Below are 25,918 nucleotides of genomic sequence, written 5' to 3'. Positions count from 1 at the left end.
TTCTTTTTCGGTCCACCCCACCCCTCAAATTCCACATTGGACGTTCGTCATGTCACTCAAACTTGACTCCTTGTCTATAATAGGTTGAAAACTCGTGCGGTCAACATATAGAGAAACGCCCACTGAAAGAAATTTCTCTAAACGCCATTGGCGGAACAGTCATCCATCCTTTGACGTCCGGAAAAGTCGATCTCCGATTGAACAGATTGAAACTCAATCACTGTGATTCCTCAATACGATTGGTCACATTTGCCGTCAATCAAGTCTGCTTTGTGCGTGGATTGGTGCAGGACCGCGAAGGCGGATACCTCCATGGGATCGGTGTGTTTCGAGGCTCCACGGACAGCGAATGTCGTCATGAGCGGTGGGTAGGAATTAAAACATCGGTGTTTATATTACCTTCTACTTCGTAAAGCATGATATTTACCTGGCGCGCGGAAATGCGGCACTATTCGGAGGCCAGTGGACGGAAAAATAGGCGGGCTGGGCCAGCCTGCGTGAAAGCAAAACGCGTCGCACTTCCTGAATTGGCTTTCCCTTTTCTGTATTGCTATCGAAGAGTTTTAACTCGCTAACCCCTCAGTACCGAAATGCAACCCAACAAGTATTCCCGCCTCTTTCCCTTCAATAAATCACAAAGTTACTTGCGTGGTCCACTGTGCACATTTTTGCTTGTTTTGCCCGTTGGAGCTAAGCTGCACAGGAAATAAATCAGCTTAGATTAGCTGCTAGCTGCTAGCCATCGGAGCGTCTTTTTTGTAGCACTTGTGCTAGCACAAACAAACCAGCCAAGCTCAAGCAAGCAAGAGGCAGGACAGACACGACCGAGGCGGCCCGCTCGTGTTTGATTGTTCGTATCGGCGTTGGAAATACGTGACAAACAAACACGTGTATCCGCAAAAGTAACATCACATAGGTACGTGTGTACAATTTGAAACATTAATACAATTGCAACCTGCATCAGAGGATAAGATTTTAACCCTGTCAGGGGCTGGTCTCCACATTAGACAGCTATTCAAAAGTTGCTGTATACTACAGTATATGAATTAAGGCTGAACGATATTGGAAAAAAACTGACATTGCGACTTTGGGGTGTTTGCGATATACAGTATTGCGATATACACTCACCGGCCACTTTTTAGGTACACCATGCTAGTAAGTGGTTGGACCCCCTTTTGCCTTCAGAACGGCCTCAATTCTATGTGGCGTAGATTCAACAAGGTGCTGGAAGCATTCCTCAGACAGTTTGGTCCATATTGACATGATGGCATCACACAGTTGGTGCAGATTTGTCGGCTGCACATCCATGATGCGAATCTCCCGTTCCACCACATCCCAAAGATGCTCTATTGGCTTGAGATCTGGTGACTGTGGAGGCCATTTGAGTACAGTCAACTCATTGTCATGTTCAAGAAACCAGTCTGAGATGATTCCAGCTTTATGACATGGCGCATTATCCAGCTGAAAGTAGCCATCAGAAGTTGGGTACATTGTGGTTATAAAGGGATGGACATGGTCAGCAACAATACTCAGGTAGGCTGTGGCGTTCCAACGATGCTCAATTGGTACCAGGGGGCCCAAAGAGTGCCAAGAAAATATTCCCCACACCATTACACCACCACCACCAGCCTGAACCGTTGATACAAGGCAGGATGGATCCATGGTTTCATGTTGTTGTCGCCAAATTCTGACTGTACCATCCGAATGTCGCAGCAGGAATCGAGACTCATCAGACCAGGCAAAGTTTTTCCAATCTTCTGTTGTCCAATTTCGATGAGCTTGTGCAAATTGTAGCCTCAGTTTCCTGTTCTTAGCTGAAAGGAGTGGCACCCAGCGTGGTCTTCTGCTGCTGTAGCCCATCTGCCTCAAAGTTCGACGTACTGTGCGTTTAGAGGTTCTCTTCTGCCTACCTTGGTTGTAACGGGTGGCTGTTGCCTTTCTATCAGCTCGAACCAGTCTGGCCATTCTCCTCTGACCTCTGGCATCAACAAGGCATTTCCGCCCACAGAACTGCCGCTCACTGGATATTTTTTCTTTTTCGGACCATTCTCTGTAAACCCTAGAGATGGTTGTGCATGAAAATCCCAGTAGATCAGCAGTTTCTGAAATACTCAGACCAGCCCTTCTGGTACCAACAACCATGCCACGTTCAAAGTCACTCAAATCACCTTTCTTCCCCATACTGATGCTCGGTTTGAACTGCAGGAGATTGTCTTAAAGCATGTCTACATGCCCAAATGCACTGAGTTGCTGCCATGTGATTGGCTGATTAGAAATTAAGTGTTAACGAGCAGTTGGACAGGTGTACCTAATAAAGTGGCTGGTTAGTGTATATTGCAATATTAAAACTGGAAGAATTTTCACCAGACTACTTGAATAGCTGTTTGGGAAGACGTTGGTTGACTCACCATGTTTTTGTATCAGTATATTGCATTCATTAGGTATTTTATTAGATTATTTTTCCTGAGTTTCCCCTTGTTTTTCTCATTTATCCTTGTATTCTTATTTTTAAAAAATGTATATTTGATATGCATTAAACAACTTATCATATACTTCATTATATAAATGCGATCTCATTCATCATTATAGATTTAAGGTGCTTCAAGTTACTTTAATTGTATTTATTTTTAATTTACTCAAAAACAAAGTGCAAAAAAATTGCTAAAACGCGATATATGATGAAGGGCTGGGCGATATGGCCTAAAATACGTATCATGGTAAATTGAGCAGATTTACCTCGATGACGATAAATTCGCCAAGGTGACTGTTATATAATTTGCAATGGTGGCCAAGTTAATTTAAAAAAGTAATTATAGTTACTCATTACTTCTTCCAAAAAGTAACTGAGTTAGTAACTGAATTACTCTATAGTAAAAGTAACTAGTTACCAGGGAAAGTAATTATTTCCGTCACTTTAAAAAGAAGTTGTTGTATGTCAAAGAATTTGAAATTTTCTGAGCAGTATTGGAGTCATTTGAATAGAGAAGAACAGACAGGTAGTTGTGTTATAGAACCTTGTAATATTTATTGCACCTCACCAACAGCAGATTTATCCTACACTTGAGGTGCAACAAAAATAAACCGTAAACAATATAATAAAATAACAATCGGCAGTAAACAATATAAAGTGAGTTTAATTAATTCAATCTAACTCTCACAACCTGCGACAACTGGTCAGGTAGACATAGCTTACTGTACTTCAAGTATTATGACTTGAAATAGTGTTTATATCTCCACCTCGTAAAGGACAAATTTTCCTCTGAATCCTCTGCCATCATATCCCTCTGCATCTGTTCTGCATGTGTGTGTTTGCTGCACGCGCTGTTCCGGTTTGTGTGTGAACACACCGGCTCTGATTGGCTTACCATGACACATGACTCTAAACCTCAGCCAATCACAATCACTTCCTTCGCATCTATCCAGGTGGTGCATTCAGGTAGCCTCGTCCCCTTATTCCTCCCGTCACCCTCAAAGCGTCTGCCGTCCTAAAGATGGAAGCAGCATTCTTGCTGGCTGACAGTGGGGGATGCGAACAAGGCTAGCATTCAGGTGTAGCAAAAACAGAAACGTTAGCAAGCTTTGGAAAGCATTGTCTAATTGAATGAGCAGGGACAAACAGCCTGGAGTCATAAGAAGTACATGCTGTAATATTCTGATACAGAATTACCTGAGGCACCTGTTTTTCCTTATTCAGATTTGTTTCAAGACTACAGTTACAGTTAGACCTTACTTTGATGGTTAATGCAGTTATTGCAATTTTGTTGTTTTATCACAATAGATTGGTTTATTTACATTTCAAAAACCAGAAGCCCATCACTTACGAATGTGATTGCACTTTACATATTTAAATGTTCAGATATTAAGATTTGAATGAGGCAAAATAACATGCTTTTTCTCTCAAATATATTGTTAGAATCATTTGTTTTCAGATGCACTGTAATTATTTTCTGTATAAAAATTAATTTGGTGTTCAAAAAGTTTTTTTCAAACTTGAGTCTTGAAAAAAAGGGGGTCGTCTTATAATCAGGGCCGTCTTATATTCGGGCCAATATGGTATTTAAACAATTGTACATGCAGTCTATACATTAAGTATCAAAAATTTCTTGTAAACCATAAGAATTCAAGTATGAACATTTATAACAGCTTGTATGATGTGAACAATGTACAACATTATAAAAATCGATACGATGACTGCGCAAACATGTCATTGTAAAAAATGACTTGCAGTTTGAACAAAACACTTCAAACGGATAACTTATAGTTAATAGCTGCTGTGACATAATTACTCAACACAAGTGTTTACTTCAAGGTTTCGGATTGTTTTTTTTTTTTCCCAGAACATTTTTTAAATCATGCACGCACACATGTACCCCCCACACAGACAGACAGACAGACACACACACACACACACACACACATTAAAGCTATATTGCTCTGTTGCCAATTAAACAATTAAGATTCTATCATGGCACTAATGATAGAGAATGAAGCAAGCACAAACAGAGAAATAGTTTTGGCCATTAAACAGTCATATTATAGGCTTCACTGTTGCATTATGATTTATGCTGAATGCTTTACTCTCATAAAAGATATCAAAGAAATCACATACACACAGATGCAAAATAACGCGACATACTAATTGCTAAATACAGTCCGTGCCTAATTTACTCATTAAGTTCAGCCGTTTTGACAAGGTTAGCCTGCTGCTTGTGTTAGCCTGTGGCCTGGCTACCAGTAGAAATCACCCTCTCCTGAAATTGTGAGAACCAGGGAGGAAAGCGGGTTAAAGCCCGTTTGGATGCCGATAAGAGTCTACTTAATATCGGGTGAAAGTTTGGCGAAGCTCCCATAAGCTCGACTCCATCACGTTTGCTTGTAGCGATAACCCTTAGCGTTAGTTTGAGTTCCTGATAACCACGTGACTTCATACGTAAGCATACTGACTGCTTTCTGAAAGGGGAATGAACATCGCTGAACAACACAGTCAAAGCGGGATGAAAAGACTATATTTTCTTGTTTTATTAAATTACCAAATTCACCAACATGGTCAAAATGACGTCGGTCATCGTGAAGAATTTCGGTAACGGTAAATTTTCAGCATACCGCCCGGCTTTAATATGATTGTATTCGTATACCAGGCTAAAGAGTTTTATCTGTGAATAATGAAGATTGCTGTATATAAAAGGGATACAGAAAGCTATGTCTCTGCACAGTTGTTGCTTTTCTTCAGCAAACCAAAAGCGTTAAAAAAATAATAATCACACATCCTGCAATAGGGCTATTGCGCATGCGCTCATCGCGATGGCGATAGTCAAACGATATAATGTGCAGGTCTAATATGAATGTAATAAAAACACTTGAGACCTGAAAAAGACGTAAATATTTGTGATTGTTCTTTAAAAAACCCTTTTGTATTTATTATAAACTAATTTAATGAAATTTAAATGAATGAAGACACACTGATCACGGCATAATATTATACTGTAGTAGTACTGTATTTTCATAGAATAACTCATTGCATGCCATTGATGGCGATAGACGTCCAATTAATTTAAACCGGGAAGAATGGCTGTGAATGCTAATCTTACAAGGTTATTGACGACGCTAGACTTCTTGTCCATTTTGAGTGGGAGGGGGCGAATGAATGAACAGTAAAAACAAAAAGTACAGCATAATAGGCATGTGCCGGTATGAGATTCTGACGGTATGATAACCTTAAGATGAAATATCACGGTATCACAGTATTGCAATTACAGCTTTAAAATGTGTTAATTTAAATTATCTAGGTCAAAACAAAACTCTTATTTCCATTGAACAGGATTTTCATTTTTCAAAACATATTAGCTAATTGGAACGTAAGTATAATAAGTTAAAATAAATGAAAAAATAACAAATATTCTAAATAAAATTAAAATAAATGCAGTCCTTTAGTTGATCCTAAACCCACAGCCATAGCTCAACATTATTACCATCAGAACAGAAATAATTGAAATATTTTCCATGAAAAGCATGTGTGTATGACTCGTATCATGTTTACATTATATACACACACACACACACGCACTCTTTCTCAACACAGACAGTTGCCAGAGAGAAAAACACGTTTTACCACCGATGGATACACTAAAAACACTGGAGGTAACTCTCGTAGCTAGTGGGAAGCGTGACAGTGTTTACTAACCTTTGATTTTGTATAAATGCGAAATCATATTGGAGGTATTGCCTCCTCAGGAGCCACCCTCTGCAAACATGTTCTACTTGTCTGTTGGCCTCCTCCTCTAAGCTTCGGCCGTCTGTAACTTTTCTGTTGCGGAAGTATTCCTATACCAGCGATTTTGTTTTCTTTGATGGAGAAATAAATTCAAGGGTTTCACCTCCTCCAGCCAACGTGTTGCACAGCTGACTCACTGACACTGAGCAACAACCGGTGGGGGAGGGTTGAGCATTACAGCTGCAAGCAAGGCATTTCTCTCTGCATTTGTGGGACATAAAAAATAGCTAATTCCTTAGGGAAGGTATGACGGAAAATTTTTTCGGATTTTAAACCGTGACGTTTTCATTTTACAGTATACTGCGAAACTGGTAATCGGCACATCTCTTCCGTATACCTATTTTTCTTTTTCAATTATTTTTATTCAATTTTCCATGTATATAAACAGAAATTTACAAACAAGATAACACAAGACAAACCCTCCCCACCCACAACCCCAAATGTCCTGGATAACTATAGTATTTAGGCAAACAAATACATACAGTTGGGAGAACAAGTATTTGATACACTGCCGATTTTGCTGGTTTTCCCACTTGCAAGCCATGTAGAGGTCTGTAATTTGTATCATTAGTTCTCTTCAACTGTGAGGGACGGAATCTAATACAAAAATCCAGAAAATCACATTGTATAATTTTTAAATAATAAATTTGTATTTAACTGCATGAAATAAGTATTTGATACATTACCACCTTGTAAATATTTCAGCTCTTAGTTCTTTTTTAAGAACCCCTCCTGTTCTCCACTCATTACCGGAAGTAACTGCACCTGTTTGAACTTGTTACCTGTATAAAAGACACCTGTTCACATGCTCCAACAAACAAACTCCAACCTCTCCACAATGGCCAAGACCAAAGAGCTGTGTAAGGACATCAGGGATAAAATAATAGACCTGCACAAGGCTGGATGGGCTACAGGAAAATACGCAAGCAGCTTGGTGAGAAGGTAACAACTGTTGGAGCGATTATTAGAAAATGTAAGAAGTTCAAGTTGACGGTCAATCTGCCTCGTTCTGGGGCTCCATGCAAGATCTTCCCTTGTGGGGCATCACTGATCATGAGGAAGGTGAGGGATCAGCCCAGAACTACACGGCAGGACCTGGTCAATGACCTGAAGAGAGCTGCAACCACAGTCTCGAAGAAAACCATCAGAAACACATTACGTCGTCATGGATTAAAATCCTACAGCACACGCAAGGTCCCGCTGCTGAAGCCAGTGCATGTCCAGACACGTCTGAAGTTTGCCACTGACCATCTGGATGATCCAGAGGAGCAATGGGAGAAGGTCATGTGGTCAGATGAGACCAAAATTGAACTTTTTGGTCTAAACTCGGCTCGTCGTGTTTGGAGGAAAAAGAAGGATGAGTACAACCCCAAGAACACCATCCCAACCGTGAAACATGAAGGAGGAAACATCATTTTTTGGGGCTGCTTCTCTGCCAAGGGTACAGGACGACTGCACCGTGTTGAGGGGAGGATGGATGGTGCTATATATATCGCAAGATCTTGGCTGACAACCTCCTTCCTTCAGTGAGAGCCCTGAAGATGGGTCGAGGCTGGGTCTTCCAGCATGACAACGACCCAAAGCACACAGCCAAGGCAACTAAAGAGTGGCTCCGTAAGAAGCATCTTAAGGTCCTGGAGTGGCCTAGCCAGTCACCAGATCTGAACCCGATAGAAAATCTATGGAGGGAGCTGAAAGTCCCTGTTGCCCGGCAGCAGCCCCGAAACCTGAAGGCTCTGGAGAAGATCTGCATGGAGGAGTGGGCCAAAATCCCTGCTGCAGTGTGTGCAAACCTTGTCAAGGACTATAGGAAACGTTTGGTATCTGTAATAGCAAACAAAGGTTTCTGTACCAAATATTAAGTTCGATTTTTGTGATGTATCAAATACTTATTTCATGCAATTAAATGCAAATTTATTATTTAAAAATCATACACCGTGATTTTCTGTTTTTTTTGTATTAGATTCCGTCCCTCACAATTGAAGAGAACTTATGATACAAATTACAGACCTCTACATGCTTTGCAAGTGGGAAAACCAGCAAAATCGGCAGTGCATCAAATACTTGTTCTCCCCACTGTACCAATGATGAGTTAAAAGCAGTGCATCACAAAATAAAAGCTGTTGCATTTATGTCCATATCTGTATATATCTTCACCTTTAGAGAAAAAGAAAAAATGGGAAGAGAATGATTACATTTATCCATACGTCTCAAGGGTTCCCTCCGAACATCTGCGCAGATCTCATGGCTTTGTTTGAGTATTGTGAAAGTACGTCAGAAAAGGGTCCCGCGTCGTATGGAACTTTCTCCTTGACCTAGTCAAAGAGAAGCGCAACATTTCGGGTAAAAACTGGACAGTTTACCTTTGGACATGTGAGCCCTGTGCACAACCTTGAACTGAAGAAGGCAGTGCCTAGCATATATTGATGATTTATGTATTGAAGATAATATAGATTCCCACAGATTATCAGGGAGATGCTGTATACCTATTTTTGACCCATCATGTCTTCACATGTGTTAAATGGTCACTCATGGACCACAGTTTTAGGTATATGTTCCACACCTGTTGAGAACTAATACAAGAGAGGATCTCGTCCTGTCAGATGTTCTTCAGCGTCACAAAATTTCTCAAGAGCACAAAAATAAATGTCTCAGCTAATTAAAAGTGATTATCTTTAGGACAGTGTTGTTTTGGCTGTCATTTATTTGTCAAATGTTTTGGTGTTGCTAAGCTGCAGCGTCCTGCTCAGTCAGGTGTTGTGCATGTGTGTTTGTATTACATTTAACCTGTGTACTGTATATGTAGTTAATGCAATGTAGTTAGCACCCCCCCGCCCCCCCAGAATAATTTGACCACTCCACATGCTTTAATCGCATTAAATCTAGGAGTGGGAACCTCGCAATATGGCGATACAAAAATTATAGCTACATGGGTCAGGAAAACAATCAACGATACTCTATGATAAAACTAATAAAGAGGAAAAACAAGCTACCGTAATTTTAAATGGAAAAATAAAAGTTTAAATGTTTATTCTTTGCACCGTCAAAAACCTGTTTGTCACACACTATGGGAACTTTTCAATGCAACATTTCTGTAAATAAATACAGCAACACGATATTACTGCAACATTCTTGTAAACAATTGTCTTTTAATCCCTTGCCTGCCAATGACAACGATAGCTGTCCAATTAATTTAAACTGCCAGGACTGGCTTTGAATGCTCATCGTTGAGTGTCATTGATGGCGCTAGACCAATTCATTTTGACTGGGAGGGACAAATTAACGTTCATCCCCCCAGTCACGAAGTGGACGTTTAGCACTGTCAATGGCAGCCAATGAGTTGACATACACTATTTTAGTGGAATATTTTGGTCTGGTTGAAAATGATTGGTTCCTTTATTAAATAGTGACCTCTTTTTAAAATGGTATATTGATAACCTAATGGGATACAAAGTACCGCGATTTATAACCAAGGTAATTTGATTTTAGCCGCTGTTTATTTTGTCATATGTGTGTGTTGCAGAGTCAAAGGAAACTATGGCCACCGTAGTTGCTGTCAGTCCCAGTGAATACCTCCAGCCCTCTACCACCACCACACAGGTGAGTCAACATTTTTAGGGGACAATGCATATTTAATTTCCACAAATGTTGAACATTCATTCATGTCCAAAACCACAAAGGATAAAGAATGACTGCATTAGAGCTGTCCCAAACAACTAATTTCCTCCCGATTAGTCACTCGAGTAATCTAATAATTTTTTTTTTTTTTTTTTTTTACTACTTTAATAATGAAATTTTTGTTGAAGCTTAGTAATTCACAAAAAAACATTTTGGAACACCTAAATTCTTTATTAACATATAAATAAATAACATAAGATATCAATAATAAATCACAAACAATGAGGTCAAATGATGATGGCATTAACTAGTGCGAAAAAAATGTAAACGTATGGACTTAACAATCCGCTTGCTTGTTGTTTCTTGTTGTCTTCGAAATTATACTTGGGTGACGGCGCTTCAAGTGTTCATTCATAGCCGACGTGCTACGGTATGCGAGCTCAGTTTAGCAAAGAGTACACACAATGGCACCCTCCATATTTTCCTTGAAATTATTCCAGGCTCTGGCTATTCTGGTCCGCTTTTTTGGCTTTATGCCACTTTCACGTGTCACCAATTCTGCCCCTTTTGGTAATTGGCGGTGTTTTCAACTCCTCGCCGTAGTGAGGAGTGAACCAGTGATTCACTTGGCTTGTTGTCGTCGGTTCGGCCCGTTTCCTCCTCAGGAAGGCGGCGGCGTGCATAGAAACAACGAGAGGCGTCGGATGCTCTTTCTGGATACTTTTATTGACCAAAACAAAAACGTAGCAGCTGCAGCCGCTGAACTCCGCGCTACCCACGCACTTTCCCAACTCAACGATCTCACTCCCTCTCTCTCGCTCGCCCACTTTCTTCCTCTTTGCTCAGTCTGACAATGCCGGTCACATTGAAATAACAGCGGCCCACTTGGGGGTGTTAGTAACAACAGCTTGCATCGCGAGCGCCCGCCATTCTAAACTTCATCCGCATGTAATTTTTTTTTAACCCTTCATTACCCGTCGACGGTATGTTTTGCCTGTCGACGCATTTACGTCATCGATGACGTCGACAATGTCGACTAGTCGGGACAGCTCTAGACTGCATACAACAACAATAGTTTTGTACTTTGTTATATCTAAATCACAATGAAAACTTCTTTGTTTTTTTCCAGGACAGTCAACCTTCCCCTTTGGCCCTGCTGGCGGCCACCTGCAGTAAGATTGGACCCCCCGCCGCCCAAGCCCCCGCAGCTACGCCGCCGGCACAGCCGCAGCCTCGCCGCCTGCTCCCCATCAAGCCGGCCCCCATCGCGCCGGCGCCCCCCAAGAACCTTGGTTTCCTCCAGGCCAAGGGCAATGTAATTCAGCTCCCCGCCGGCCTGGGTGCTAGCTCCCCCGGCAGCCCCATAGTGCTCACCATACAGCAGACCCCGGGCCGGCCCAGCTCCCAGGGCCCTACCAATATCCAGTACCAGGTGATGCCACAGATCCCAGGGGCACAGACTATCCAGGTGATGCCTCAAGGGGGCCAGATCCAGCTCATACCGGGCACCAACCAGGCCTTCATCACCACCCCCATGTCGGTTCCGGCCCAGGCGGCCGCTGCCCCCGTCACCACCCCTATACCTTCACCAAAGACTGTCGCCATTAAACCCTCGCCCAAAATGAAGAAGTCGAGCACCACAAATGTTGTGCAGTTACCCGGCGGACTCACACTGCCGCTTAATGTGGCAACGGGCGAGGTCGGCGGTGCACAGATCGTAACCGAGACATCGGCAGTGGCGCCCATTGTCGTGGGAAAACAGCGACGAGGCAGGAAGAAGAAAGTGACGCTGCCCGCTCAAGCGCCGCCTCCAGCGCCGCCGCCGCCGCCCCCGCAACCTACATCACCACCCCCGGAGCAATTGGAGACCATCTTGATAGAAACTGCTGACAACATCATTCAGGTGTAGAAACCATTCCAACTAGCTGTGTAACAGTTCTAGGATGGTAAATGGTGTTATACAGTACTTGTATAGCGTTTTTCCACCTTCCGAGGCCCTCAAAGAGCTTTACACTACTTTGCCATTACCTACTGGTGACACAGCACCAGGAGCAACGTGGGGTTCAGTATCTTGCTCAAGGTTACTTAGATGAGTTCATCAGGCCACCTCATAGGAGGCTAATTAGCAGCAAACTTGCAACAACCTGCGAGCCGACTGCTTCCAGTTGTCTACAAGAGAAGTTAACTTGGCTGACAGGAATTCGTTTGGCTTGGGTTTTCACTTGGTTGTTAACTTTTTACCCATACATTTACTCAGCGTTTAACAAATCAAATAGTGCTATCGGTGGGACAATGCTGAAAAATAACTTTGATAAAGTATTCGAGTAAAATAAAATGGGCATTGCCACTTGTGAAGAGGGTAAAGGAGATACAAAGGATGAGACGGCGGATGGACTTGAATAAGCATTCGTGTTTTGACAGGCAATTGTAATGCGCAGTGTTCCACACTGAACCATTCATGTGGCTTGAATGGACTCAAACCAAGCTAGATTGATGCCGGACGGCGCAATAGCAGTGAGATGCAGATAGGTCAACAGTATTGTCAATAAATGCCTGGAAAGTTTGGTTTGTAAAGTCTGGCAAGAAACAAGTACCATGCAAGCAAACCATGTGTATTGTACTGTATATTGCTCCAAAGTTAGCAAAATTGCCCCAATACAGTGCTGGCCAAAAGTATTGGCACCCCTGCAATTCTGTCTGATAATGCTCAATTTCTTCCAGAAAACTATTACAATTACAAATGCTTTGGTAGTAATATCGTAATTTATTTTGCTTGCAATTAAAAACCACTGAAGAGAATGGAAAAAAAATTAAATCATTATCATTTTACACAAAACTCAAAAAATGTTGTTGCATCTCTAAAGATAATTATCGTTTTATCACCCAGGTTTAGTGCCACCCTTCAATACACTTTACAAGCACACAGCACTACTCTGAGAAAAAAAAAACTTACAAATAGGGATGTCCCCGATCCGATCGTTGGTGGGATATCAGGCCCGATCTCTTCAATTTTAGATCAGAATTGGGTGAAAATGATTGGGTTTTTTAAAATTCATTTTCAAGTATTAACTCATTGGCTGCTATTGACAACGATAGACTTCCAATTAATTTTGACTGGGATGGCTGTTTGCTGTTTACCTATGTTGACAATTACAAGCCTCTCTAATATTTTCAAGGAGGAGAACTTGCACAATTGGTGGTTGACTAAATAGTTATTTGCCCCACTGTACCTTCTTTTTAATGCCTTTGTGAAGTGTTGCACTGAAAATTAATTGGCCGAAATTTTCAGCTGAAACGTCACGGAATATTGTAATCATTTAAGATTACAAGAAACTGTTTTAGCTGCCCTATGATGTACTAAAAAAAAGTTCGTGTTTAAGGGCAGCCCATAATGTATAAAATTTTGTGCTTAATAATCAAGCAATAACTTGAATTATGCAACTGTTTATTGTCAACAAACCAGAAACTGGAAGTCTTGACTGATTTTAGGCCAAAGCAGGGGTGTCAAAAACTGTTTGGTTTGCGGGCCACATTTATGGCAATTAGATCTCATGCGGGCTGGAATAGTTTATATTTGGCCAAAAAAGTTAACTCACAGGCTGCCTTTGACGGCGCTCGACATCCAATCCATTTTGACCAGTCAATGGCATTGAACGCGTTCACAGCCAGTCTTTCCAGAATAAGTGAATTGGACGCCTATTGTTGTTAATGGCAGGCAATTATTATTAGTTATACTGTACATAAGTTCTATGCAGAGGTGGGTAGTAATGCATTACATTTACTTGAGTATTTTTTTGAGAAAAAAGTACTTCTTTTTTACTTCTTTTTTTGGCAGTGATGCCAACAGTAGCTCTACCAGTTTCACCAATGAGACGTCGCAACAATAAAGACATGACTCCATTATACCAATCAGACTCAAGCGTGCTGTTCAATGTTCACGTCAGCCTGTTCAATCACGTCGAGTGTTTAAAGCACCGTAAAAAAATTAGGTATTTTACATAGAGCACTGCCCTCAACATGACTCGAAAGCGCGGATCTTAACCTGTCTTCCAGTTTTTATTTGGCGCCGATTGACCACGGCAAACCGGAAATATTCTCCTTCTAATTTCATAATGGGAACTATGAAGAAACTATTCACTATTCAAACTAGGAACTATTTTCTCCACTAGAGAGCACTCAGGCTCTTTGGACGAATAATGCTTCCGTACTGCTGTCGGAATTCAATGTTTTTTTTTTCTTTGGCTAAATGTTGTTATGTAATAGGTACAGTATAATAAAAACAGTTCATATACTGTAGATAACTTCATGCTGAGAAAAAAAGTACCATTTAAAAAATATATATATAAACATCCTAAGCAGTTCCTCACAATGTTACTCATTACTTGTGTATTCTTTTCATCAAATTTATTTTTACTGAGTAATATTATTTTGAAGTAATTCTACTCTTACTTGACTCAAAATTTAGGCTACTCTGCCCACCTTTGCTTCTATGTAACTTTAAGATTCTTACGAAGGGCGTGTTCTTAAGACACTTCCTGGAAATTATGGATTGTTTCCAGTTGATTTTTCGGGCATTCCCGGGCTTCGTCCTGTTGATTATGAGGCATTTCCAGGTTACTTCCTGTTCATTTGGTGTCACTTCTGGTTGGTTTTGGGGCATTTTTGTGTCACTTCCTTGTTAACTCATTGGCTGCCATTGACAGCTCTAGACGTTCAGTCCATTTTGACTGGAATTGGGTGAATGAACGAATGTTACTGCAGACGTGAAAGTGAGCCAAGTGCAGTGGTGCACGCACTCGATTAGTGGTGTGATAATATATCGAAATGGTGATACATCGTGATACTTTGTATCCCAAAAGGTTATCGATATGCTCCTGCCAAGAATCGAGGTATTGTTTTAAAAAGGTCAATTAAAAAAAAAAGGGAACCAGTTGCTACCAAAGTCTTCCACCATAATAGTGTCTCAGTTAACTACAGTATAAGGCTACATTGATGGTGCTCGACGCCCAATCATTTAGCCTGGGAATGTTTGTTCATTCGAAACCAGAGCATTTACATTGTGTCCGATTTTCAGGGCTTTTACAGGTCATTTGCTGTTGAGTTTGAGTCACTGCCTATTGATTCGGGTGATTCCCAGGTCACTTTCTGTTCTGTAACTCAAACAGCTAGTGACCCATAAAATACCCCAAAATCAACAGAAAGTAACTGAAAATCAACAGGTAAATGACCTTAAATGGCCCAAAATTACCTCATTGCCTGGCATTGACTGCCACTGACAGCCATAGACGTTCAATCCGTTTGAAAGGGGAGGGATGGCAGCGAATGAACGAATGATCATTCGCTGCCACCCTCCCAGTTCAAATGGATTGGACGTCTACAAGTGATAAACTCATTCCAATTCACAGCAGAAGATTGTTTTTCTGTTCATTAGTTGTTTGTAGAATATCCTAGAATGATTTCCTGACCAATGTATTGATAATCGTTGTTTCGCCATATCGTCAGATCATCATTATCATGAGCTTTGTATCGCAAATTGTATAGTATCGTGAGTTATCAAGAGGTTCCCACTCCTACATTCGGTCATGCAAATCTATGATTTAACAACGTCAAAGTCAAAAGCATGTGATTTTGTATGTCCAGTATGAATGAGCTACAACGTGCCTGTCAGGCGGAACACGCCATACGTATTAGACCCTCTGGAGGGCCGCGTCCCACTCACAATTTTGGCAGTCCGACAAAAACATATTTTACAAAATCAACTATATTTTACAGTTCGAATTGTTTTGTTCTTTTTTTCTAAAATGAGTAAAAACGACACAGTAAAATATTAATATAATACAGAATAGCATCATATGACATCTTTTGCATCTGCGTTTTCTTTGCATTATTAGTTTATTTCTTTGTTTTGGATTTTGCAACCACGGTTTCCTCATTTTTGGTGTTTGGTTTCAATTTTAATTGTGTACCTTTGTATGTCCACAGGCGGGAAACAACTTACTGATAGTGCAGAGTCCCGGCCAGCCGGCGGTGGTCCAGCAGGTGCAGCTGGTGCCGTCCAAGCAGGACCCTCCGGTGGTTCAGATCCCCCAGCAGGCCCTGAAGGTGGTTCAGGCCGCCTCTGCCTCGCTGCCTCCGGTCCCGCAAAGACAGTCGCCCGTGCCCTCGGGCCTGCAGGTGGCGTCACCAGATACGGCGCCACCACAGGTGTGCAAAAATGTGACCAGCTGAATTTAACCATCATGTTTTATTTTTTTGAGACTATTCCAAGATTTAATGGTTGGAATATAATTAGTGTATATGTATTCATTCCTAATAAAATGCACCCAAACAAAGTTTTAACTGCATAGATTTTTGTGGTATCGGCCGATGCAAATGCTCTAATGATACCACATATTTTGAAAAATATGTTTTAAACAATTTCTTTTCATACTAAATTACTGCATTCTCACTCAAATAAATGCAAATAAATTGCTGTCATGGCCAGTGTTGTTAATCTTACTTTAAAAAAGTAATTAGTTCGGGTTACAAATTACGTCTCCCAATTAGTAAATGAGTAGCTCAGTTACCTCATTGTAAGAGTAATTAGTTACTCGGCAAAGTAACTGATGTTACTTTACATGTTCTACACCTTATTACATCCTAGAACATCTTTCACGTCAAAGATGTCGATATTAATTGATTGAATTGAACTGATTTTCCCACCTCCCCTCCCATCAAACAAAAGGGCGGTGACACTTTTTACATAAAAAAAAAAAATCAAAAAATCACCTTTATAAAAGCGTAATGATATACAAACTTGAACTTTCAAATGCTGTGAGAAGAAAAGCCTTTTAATTTTCCTGTTGTCCTGAAACTGCACTGAACATTGACCCCTGTACCGAGCTACGTACTGAACCGTGATTCGTATCACCACACCCCTAATATACTGTATTTAGATATTTTATTCAATATGCCAGTAAAGCTCTGAATCTCCTGCCTCTCTTGTCTTTGCTCTAGTTGTTTTGATTAAAAAACATCACACGAGGTTCATGGATAAGTCATTCAAGAAAAGTTTAGGGCAAGTGACTATTTTTGGTAATAAAAAAAAACATTTTGTTGCATCTAGAAGGACAACACCAGGTTAGTGTTGATAATGCACACTCAGCAGGAAAACAGTACTGTACATTGTTTTAAATCAATTGTAGCCACCTGGACGCCACGAACTGTATTTTAACAAAAAAAAAAGTTGACACTAGTCACGCTTAATGCTAACGGTAATACGAATGCTATGCTAACGCTCCGAGCCACCTTGCCAATCATCATCGCGTTTGCGACACCGTCATCACCCCCTCCCTCTTCCCCCGTCCCACTCTGCTTTCTCCCAGGGAGCTGTGACAAAATCAGACAACTCGCGCTTCATTCAACCAAATTGTACTAGCGCCCCTTCACATCCTCAATAACGGTAAAGAAGATGGGAAAAGTAATTAATTAGATTACTTATAATAATAATAATAATTAATATCGTCTTATAATTCGATGCACATTATATATGGATCATATTGGTTAATCATGGCAAGAAATTCCCTATAGCGGAGCGCCATCTAGTGGATGCATAAACCACCCCAACCACCACTACTACGACTACTACTACTGCACCTTATAATGCGGTGCGCCCTATATATGAAAAATATTTGAAAATAAGCTATTCATTCTGGTTGTGCCCTATACTCCGATGCGCCTTATAGTGCGGAAAATGTGGTATTCGCAGATGCCAATTATGCCGTATCGACACTGAAACTAATAACGGTATGGGTGCAATGGTAGTGAAAATACATAAATTGTCTTCTTTTGTCAGATCTTTTACAAGACTGGTGCCGGTGAGTGGCGGTCCGTACAACTCCAAGACACCGTCTCTACGCCGTCGACACCCACCACTCCGGTTGCCACCCCCGCCTCGCCGCTCCCAACCGCCGCAGCTGTCAAGAAGACGACTACAGGCGGCAGGAAAGAGCGCACCTTGGCAAAGATCGCGCCGGCGGGAGGGATGATGGCGCTGAACTCGTCGCAGCTGTCGTCAACACAGGCAGTACAGACCATCAGCATCAACGGCGTACAAGTACAGGGAGTTCCTGTTACCATCACCAATGCAGGAGGTGTGTGCACATTTTTTTGATGCATTTAACTAGCCAATGAGTTAAATGAATGCTGAAATGAATTCAAATTCCCACAAGTCGTGCATGAAAGGTCACTTATGTTTTTGTTTTTTTGTCAGGCCAGCAGCACTTGACCGTGCAGACAATGCAGGGCGGCAGCCTCCAGTTGGCAGGTGTGGCGGCTCAGGGCCAGCCCACCATCCATGTGGACCAGACGCTGACGCTTGAACTTCCTGGACACACTAGCGAAAAAAAGAGGCGCATGGCCTGCACATGTCCCAACTGTAAAGACGCGGAGAAACGGTAGGATTAGCTACCACCCAGTATGCAACACTAATGTTGGGCTCTTAAGTAAAAGGGAAACCTTGGCATTTTGACAATTTTTTGGGGGGGGCGGGGGGGCCTGGGGAGGTAGATTTTGACCTGAGTCGTGATCCGATACAGGAAAAAAATGGAACAAAAGTTCCAAACATGTTACAGTACTGTACTTTTTACAATATCTGCTTTTTCCGTGTTGAAGAGTATAAAACGTGTATATTTGTGTATCTTTTGGCAATGCCATTGTATTTCTGGATTATTTTGTTACTTTTAGTCCTTAAAAAAAAATCTATATTAGGCCTGAAAGATCTTGGAAAAAATTAACATTGCGATATGCAGTATATTGCCAAGGCTCCTTTTTACTTTTTTCTCAAGGTGCACCAGCACAAAATGTAGATGCGGACACACATTTCTCATTGCATCACCTTTAATGCCATACTTTTAATCACTCTCCATAACATTCATATAATTCATTCATCTTCTGAACCGCTTATCCTCACGAGAGTCATGGGGTTGCTGGAGCCTATCACAGCTGAATCCATGCAGAAGGCAGGGAACACTCTGAACAGGTTGCCAGCCAGTCGCAGACCACATACAGTTGTGGTTAAACGTTTACATACACTTGTGAAGAACATAATGTCATGGCTCTCTTGAGTTTCCAGTTATTTCTACAACTCTGATTTTTCTCCGATAGAGTGATTGGAACAGATACTTCTTTGTCACAAAAAACATTCATGAAGTTTGGTTCTTTTATGACTTTATTATGAGTTAACAGAAAAAATGATCAAATCTGCTGGGTCAAAAATATACATACATGGATCTGAAAAAGCGAATCATTGACTTGAACAAGTCAGGAAAGTCACTTGGAGCCATTTCAAAGCAGCTGCAGGTCCCAAGAGCAACAGTGCAAACAATTGTTTGTAAGTATAAAGTGCATGGCACTGTTTTGTCACTGCCACGATCAGGAAGAAAACGCAAGCTATCACATGCTGCTGAGAGAAAATTGGTCAGGAGGGTGAAGATTCAACCGAGAATCACCAAAAAGCAGATCTGCCAAGAATTAGAAGCTGCTGGAACACAGGTGTCAGTGTCCACAGTCAAGCGTGTTTTGCATCTCCATGGACTGAGAGGCTGCTGTGCAAGAAGGAAGCCCTTGCTCCAAAAGCGTCACCTTAAGGCTCGACTGAAGTTTGCTGCTGATCACATGGACAGAGATAAGACCTTCTGGAGGAAAGTTCTGTGGTCAGACGAAACAAAAATCGAGCTGTTTGGCCACAATGCCTAGCAATATGTTTGGAGGAGAAAAGGTGAGGCCTTTAACCCCAAGTACACCATGCCTACCGTCAAGCATGGTGGTGGTAGTATTATGCTGTGGGGCTGTTTGCTGCCAATGGAACTGGTGCTTTACAGAGAGTAAATGGGATAATGAAGAAGGATGATTACCTTCAAATTCTTCAAGATAACCTAACGTCATCAGCCCGAAGATTGGGTCTTGGGCGCAGTTGGGTGTTCCAACAGGACAATGACCCCAAACACACATCAAAAGTGGTAATGGAATGGTTAAATCAGGCTAGAATTAAGGTTTTCGAAGTCCTGACTTAAACCCCATTGAGAACTTGTGGACAATGCTGAAGAAACAAGTCCATGTCAGAAAGCCATCAAATTTAACTGAACTGCACCAATTCTGTCAAGAGGAGTGGTCAAAGATTCAACCAAAAGCTTGTGGATGGCTACCAAAAGCGCCTAATTGAAGTGAAAATGGCCAAGGGACATGTTACCAAATATTAGCGCTGCTGTATGTATATTTTTGACCCAGCAGATTTGATCACTTTTTTCTTTTCACCCATAATAAAGTCATAAAAGAACCAAACTTCATGAATGTTTTTTGTGACAAAGAAGTATCTGTTCCAATCACTCTATCAGAGAAAAATCAGAGTTGTAGAAATAACTGGAAACTCAAGAGAGCCATGACATTATGTTCTTCATAAGTGTATGTAAACTTTTGACCACAACTGTATTGACACACAACCATTCACGCACACACTCACACCTACGGACAATTTAGAGTGTTCAATCAGCATACATTGCACATTTTTTTGGGATGTGGTACTAGGAACCTAGAGAAAATCCACGCTTATTTTTAAACAAGAATAACTTAGAAAAATGTTTGTCTTTATTCAATGCTTAATTGAGTGAGTCCACTCAAATTCGCTCATGCTGCGGGAAACAACGTCTCGATAATTTGAAGATTGACTAAACTATGATTAACCCATTTGTGCCTTTAAGTGTAGAGCTACCGAGCCTTTCTCTCACCAGATCAAAGCTACAAACCTGTCAATCGTCGTTAACTTTAAGTACCAAACGCCAGTTGCACTGTTGAGCAAGAAAAGCAGCAGGAGGGAGGGTGAGAGGCTGTACGAGCATAAAGCAGAAAAACACAATTATTGTTTTTAATTAAGATCCCAATCCTTATCACCCGATTCCAATCCTCTGAAAAACGGCGTGATCGGCCCGATTTTTGATCCCGTGATCGGATAGGTACATCCCTAAAATTCAATTGTAATGAGGATTTTAACACTATCCTCTGCAGGCCGGGCGACATGGGCAAGCGGAAGCACATCTGTCACTTTCCCGGATGTGAGAAGACCTTCCGCAAGACGTCGCTGCTGCGAGCGCACGTTCGCCTGCACACGGGCGAGCGGCCGTTCGTCTGCAACTGGGTTTTCTGCGGCAAACGTTTCACGCGCAGTGATGAGTTGCAGCGGCATGCCAGAACGCACACAGGTATGATGCTCACACTGCACCGTGTACTTTGTTCCTGACTGAAGACAGTCACACACATAGCAACAATCCATTTTGACTTCTTATGCCGTGTTTTTAAAGACAGAACAATGAAATACTGGTCCACAAGATCATTGGTAGGGTTGGGCATCGTTTGAAATTGAACGATTCTGGTTCTATATTTCGATTCCGGTTCTGAACGATTCTCGATTTCGATTCTTTTAAGAGGCAGGGTAAAAAAAAAAAAAAAAGCAGGGTAAAAAAATCTATAGTTTAAAACTTTATTAGTTTATGTTAATATCTTAACTTTTCGAATTTACTTTTGAATTTGATGAATTTAAAGTATATTATTATCATTATTTATATGAATTTGAAATTATTATTTATTATTAATACAATTAATATGAAAGTTATAGATTATTTGAACTTCTCATAGGGTTATTTTTAACCTGTGTATAAATATCAGTCTTTAAACTCGAATGTGATGAAGTGTCTTTCCACAGGAGTGCACTTTCACAAAGATGTTAATTTTTCATAGCTCACAGAGAAAACATTTACTTATATTCTTTTGCCACACATGTACCTTTAGCTGGGAGCTACGACGAAGCATTAGTTTAAATTCTTCTACTGATTATAATTTGATCTAAATGAGGCAAAATAATAAGGTTTCCTTATTTTTAAAACCATTTCTGTTGTGTTTTCAGACACATGCAATGTTGATGTTGTGACAATACCAGTTAGGCCAGTGAGTGGCGCTGTAGGAGTGTGTACGTATCATGCGGAGAAGAAGAGATGAGAGCGTCTGGCTAGGATGCTTTGTGATGTGATGCTATGTTTTCACTGCTACGAGTTCATTAAAAAAGTAATTGAATGTTTCATATGGCTGCTTCTTTCTAAATAAGCAACACAACAGATTCCAAAACAAAAATCCTTTTAATACTATTGATTTTAACGGAGGCGTCTACTGCTTTAAGATGGCGGCTGTTTACTAACGCCCGCATCTAGTTCCCTTTATATGTTCTAATGCCGCTCACTCGGTCATTTTGCATCTAGCTCTATATACATAATGTCGTCTATAGCCCGACGTAATAATACGATTTATTCTCGTCGGATCGCGGAAACAGCAGATGACAGACGTAATGTATTGTTTTTAATACCTGGTTCTGACGGCGCAGTGTGCCAACTACGTAGCACTCAGCTAGCTTTGCACTTGGCACTTAGGCTATATTCCATTAAGCCGGTCGTGCATAATTGGTCGGGCATCCACCTTTGCATGATATAGTTGTGTTGCAAATGTTGCACTGAGGTGGCTGGCCTTTTTTTTTGTGTGTAAAGTTAAGCCAAACTTTTGAGCGCCGCCGCACCGTGTCCATGGTTGTAATCAAGTTGCGATGCACAAACACGCGCTTCTTTGGCTTCTTCTTCGTGGTTTTCGGCAGCATTTTTTTCCGCTCGGCGGTTAGGGCATCGAAACAAGGAATCGAAATTTAAAAATTCGAACGGTTACGGGAGAACCTGAGTGTTAGAACCGGGACCCAATGCTCAATGCTCGATGCCCAACCCTAATCATTGGTCCCCAACCTTTGATTTGGGCTTTTCTTTCGTGGACTGGCAAAGTGTGGCAGAAAATTTCAGGAAATATAAAAGAACACGACAGGGCTAAAAACGAACATTAAGTGCAGGGAAAATGTAACTCATCATACGCTGAATCAGAGGTTGCACTAGACTTTTTCGTTGTCTGTCATTTTGACTGACAGGGTCATAAAAATTCGGTCATAATCTATTTTTACCCGTCACTTAAATTTTTAAAATGATGATAATGACATTGTGGTGACCCTTTGTTTGGCATAATTCACCTTCCGTACTTGTGTGTCCATTTGGCCGAGCGCGTTACCGGCTACGACACAGTCACGTGACAGAGACACTTAAGAGCCGTGCGCGTTCCGGCTTGAATAGAGAGTTCACAGAGAGCAGCAGAGCTACAGCGGCAGGACACAGCAATTCGAGCTAACAAGACTCTTAACATTGCATACCGCTTCAACATATTCAATAGTATTTAGTTTTCATTCATTTTAAATTAATATTCTGTCCGAACAAGCTTAACAGAGAATCCACACCGCGCCATCACACATCAAGCAGATGAATATGTAACTTTTTCTCCACAGTGACAAAAACAGCTGACTGTGGCCCGAGTAGGTAGGCTACATATGGAACAATGAAATTAACAGTTCACCTGCTGTGGCCTGAACGGAGTCTTACACCTTCCTCCTGGTGCGCATGGACTTGAATTGCGTGCCCGCTTGTGCAGTCCCTGTTTTTTCACCTCTTTTATCAACACCATCGTCGTTTTGGGGCTTTTTGAAGAAACTTCGGACACTCAGTTGCCTTGACATTTTTCAGAGTAAGGCCAACGACGTCATGCATCAAGAGAGACAATAGCTAATTGATATACTCGCCACCCTGTGGTCTGGGGTGTGAATTGCAACCTGTCAAAATGACGGATGGACTTCAGTTTTTTCCGTCACCGTTTAAAAAAATCGGTCAACGACAGAAAATATTCGGTTAATGCGACCCCTGCGCTTAATCAACCTTTTTTAAATAAGTTATGTCATATTCACTGTTGCCACGAGAGGGCAGTGTATCCACCCAAATAAATAAAACTAAATGCAAACCCTTTCAAAACAAACCATTACAACGCCACTCTAATTAAACACATTTTTAAAGCAGCAAAATTTGATTCGAAGCTTTTTTCTAATCAAATTACTCGGGTTAATCGATTAACCGTTGCAGCACTAATACGCTACACAAGATATCTATTTATTCATGCTTCTGATCATTTGTTTTGACATTATCAATTTGTTCTCCTGTACCGGTGATGTTTAATGACTAATGAATGTTAAATGTCTTGTGTGTGTCTGCTTATAGGAGACAAACGCTTTGAGTGCAACCAGTGTCAGAAGCGCTTCATGAGGAGCGACCACCTGACCAAGCATTACAAGACGCACATAAATACCAAGAACCTGTGAGAGAACAACTAGACTCCACATTGAAAAACTGGAGTTTGTCACTTGTCCCATAATGGGACCTTCTTCCAACTCCTCCCAAAATGCCCTTTGTGTACAAAGAAAAAAACAGACTGCCGACGATCCATCAAACTTATTTATAACCCGTTTTGGACTAAGACTGCCCACGCAAGCATGCGTGCAGCTGCAGGACTCCAGTCAGAATCGCCTCCATTTTTGGGTTTATCCTCCATCATACGCCATTTTCTTTGTCACCTCCTTCTCTGTGCAGTTAAAGATCCCAGTGTCGTGTTTTCAACGGTTGCTTTTATTTTTACACATGCAGTTTACTTTTACAAAGTTGGCATGCAGATTTTTTCCTGCTTCAGGGTGGTATCGGAAGCCCCTTTCACATGTTATTCCTGCAAGATTAAAGCTGCAGTGGAGCTGGTATTTATTTACAGAAATACATTGGTTGCGTTGCTCTTTTTCTGGCGATGCAAATTGAAGAACAAAAAATCCTGAAAAGCTCATGATAACCGAAAAAAGAGCACTTTATCTTTTTTTTAATTTTTTTTAGATAAGACATTTTTTTTTAAAGGACGATGCTTAAGGTTTTTAAATAAGGATAAAATTGAGTACTAAAGGCAGTGTACAAACATAAAAAGTTATCAGGAAAGAAAATACTCAAAATGTCATACTTGAAAAGTGGACTCACATTAAGCACTATTGCGTACACGTATGAATGCCAGCTCTACTGTTTATCTAATACGACAATTTTGCTAGACATCTGCGTGTAAGGTTTTTTTTTTTTGTTTCCACATAACCTATGCCAGTATTATCCTGTAAATTGTTAATTGCGACATTTTACACATTTTTGGCCACATAAGCTACAAACCATTTCTACTACAATGACGCGACAATCATACGACGGGATTCAAACATTGCTGTGTGACAGCGTAAAGTCCACACGAAGGAGCGCCAGACCACTTTTTTCCCTTTCAAGCAGAGCTGGTTTGGAGCCACAAAACATCCTACTGGCACCGGCTTGTTATGAAAAGAAGACATTAGGTGTGTGTAAGGAGGGAGGCAGAGCCTGAGGCTATTATTTATGTTTGTTCACTCCCTCAATGTTGTAGTGAAGGGGGGCGATGTTGTACAGTGTGAAATTTCATGTGTGACATTGTATATTTAATTACTGCTTTGTAAAATACCTCTAGAAACCCTTTTCTATAATAGTGTTAATAATAATTAAAGATGCCTTAGACAGTTATTTAAATTCAACTCTTTTTGTCTTTTTAATTTATGCTCCTTGCTTATCTGACGTGATTTAATCACAGTCTCCCAACATGTACTTTACATATTAATCTCATTTTAACAAGTTTCTGTTCCTTCATTGTGTTTCAGGAGAAACCAAGCAACCAGCACTTCATTTTATACCGTGTATAAATAAATATAACTATATGAGTACCATGTTGTGTAACTATGTATGTGGTCAAACTAATATTGTATAAAGGTATGTATCATTATCATAAACCCAATCGATAAAGTCACTAATTTACAGGGAAAAAAGTTACTTAATAATAATTTCACATTGACACCAAATTCACCGTCTTATTTTCATATTCATTGTAATAAAAGTGCAGTTATAAGTTTATAAGTGCGGTAAAGTCACTAATTTACAGGGAAAAAAGTTACTTAATAATTTCACATTGACACCAAGTTCGCCGTCTTATTTTCATATTCATTGTAATAAAAGTGCAGTTATAAGTTTATAAGTGCGGTATACGCACAGT

General features: G+C 40.8%; 1 protein-coding gene across 2 annotated transcripts; it reads left to right on the top strand.

Moving 5' to 3' along the window:
- The first annotated feature begins 292 nt into the window (after nt 1-292).
- sp2 (sp2 transcription factor) lies at nt 293-25,715 on the top strand. Of its 2 annotated transcripts, none has more exons than XM_057843532.1 (8): nt 293-364; nt 9,795-9,871; nt 11,019-11,792; nt 15,872-16,093; nt 17,724-18,021; nt 18,141-18,324; nt 20,930-21,123; nt 24,046-25,715. In XM_057843532.1, exons 1-8 carry the CDS (start codon nt 313-315, stop codon nt 24,144-24,146), a joined length of 1,902 nt encoding a protein of 633 aa, XP_057699515.1. In that variant the 5' UTR covers nt 293-312; the 3' UTR covers nt 24,147-25,715. The 2 variants fall into 2 exon arrangements, with proteins under 2 accessions (XP_057699515.1, XP_057699517.1); XM_057843534.1 differs by lacking the exon at nt 293-364 and adding an exon at nt 375-916.
- The last annotated feature ends 203 nt before the right edge of the window (nt 25,716-25,918 follow it).

The sequence above is a fragment of the Corythoichthys intestinalis genome, chromosome 8, assembly GCF_030265065.1.
Source record: "Corythoichthys intestinalis isolate RoL2023-P3 chromosome 8, ASM3026506v1, whole genome shotgun sequence".
NCBI classification, from domain to species: Eukaryota; Metazoa; Chordata; class Actinopteri; order Syngnathiformes; family Syngnathidae; genus Corythoichthys; species Corythoichthys intestinalis.
The sequence above is the reverse complement of the archived record's forward strand: the minus strand, read 5'-3'. Positions and strand labels throughout refer to the sequence as shown.

What these genes read in the sequence shown, in the direction of transcription:
- sp2 (XM_057843532.1), top strand. Translation starts at nt 313, where the DNA reads ATGGGATCGGTGTGTTTCGAGGCTCCACGGACAGCGAATGTCGTCATG. An exon ending in TACCATCACCAATGCAGGAG is followed by an intron (nt 18,022 to 18,140) that starts GTGTGTGCACAT and finishes TTTTTTTGTCAG; the next exon opens with GCCAGCAGCACTTGACCGTG. An exon ending in TGTAAAGACGCGGAGAAACG is followed by an intron (nt 18,325 to 20,929) that starts GTAGGATTAGCT and finishes TATCCTCTGCAG; the next exon opens with GCCGGGCGACATGGGCAAGC.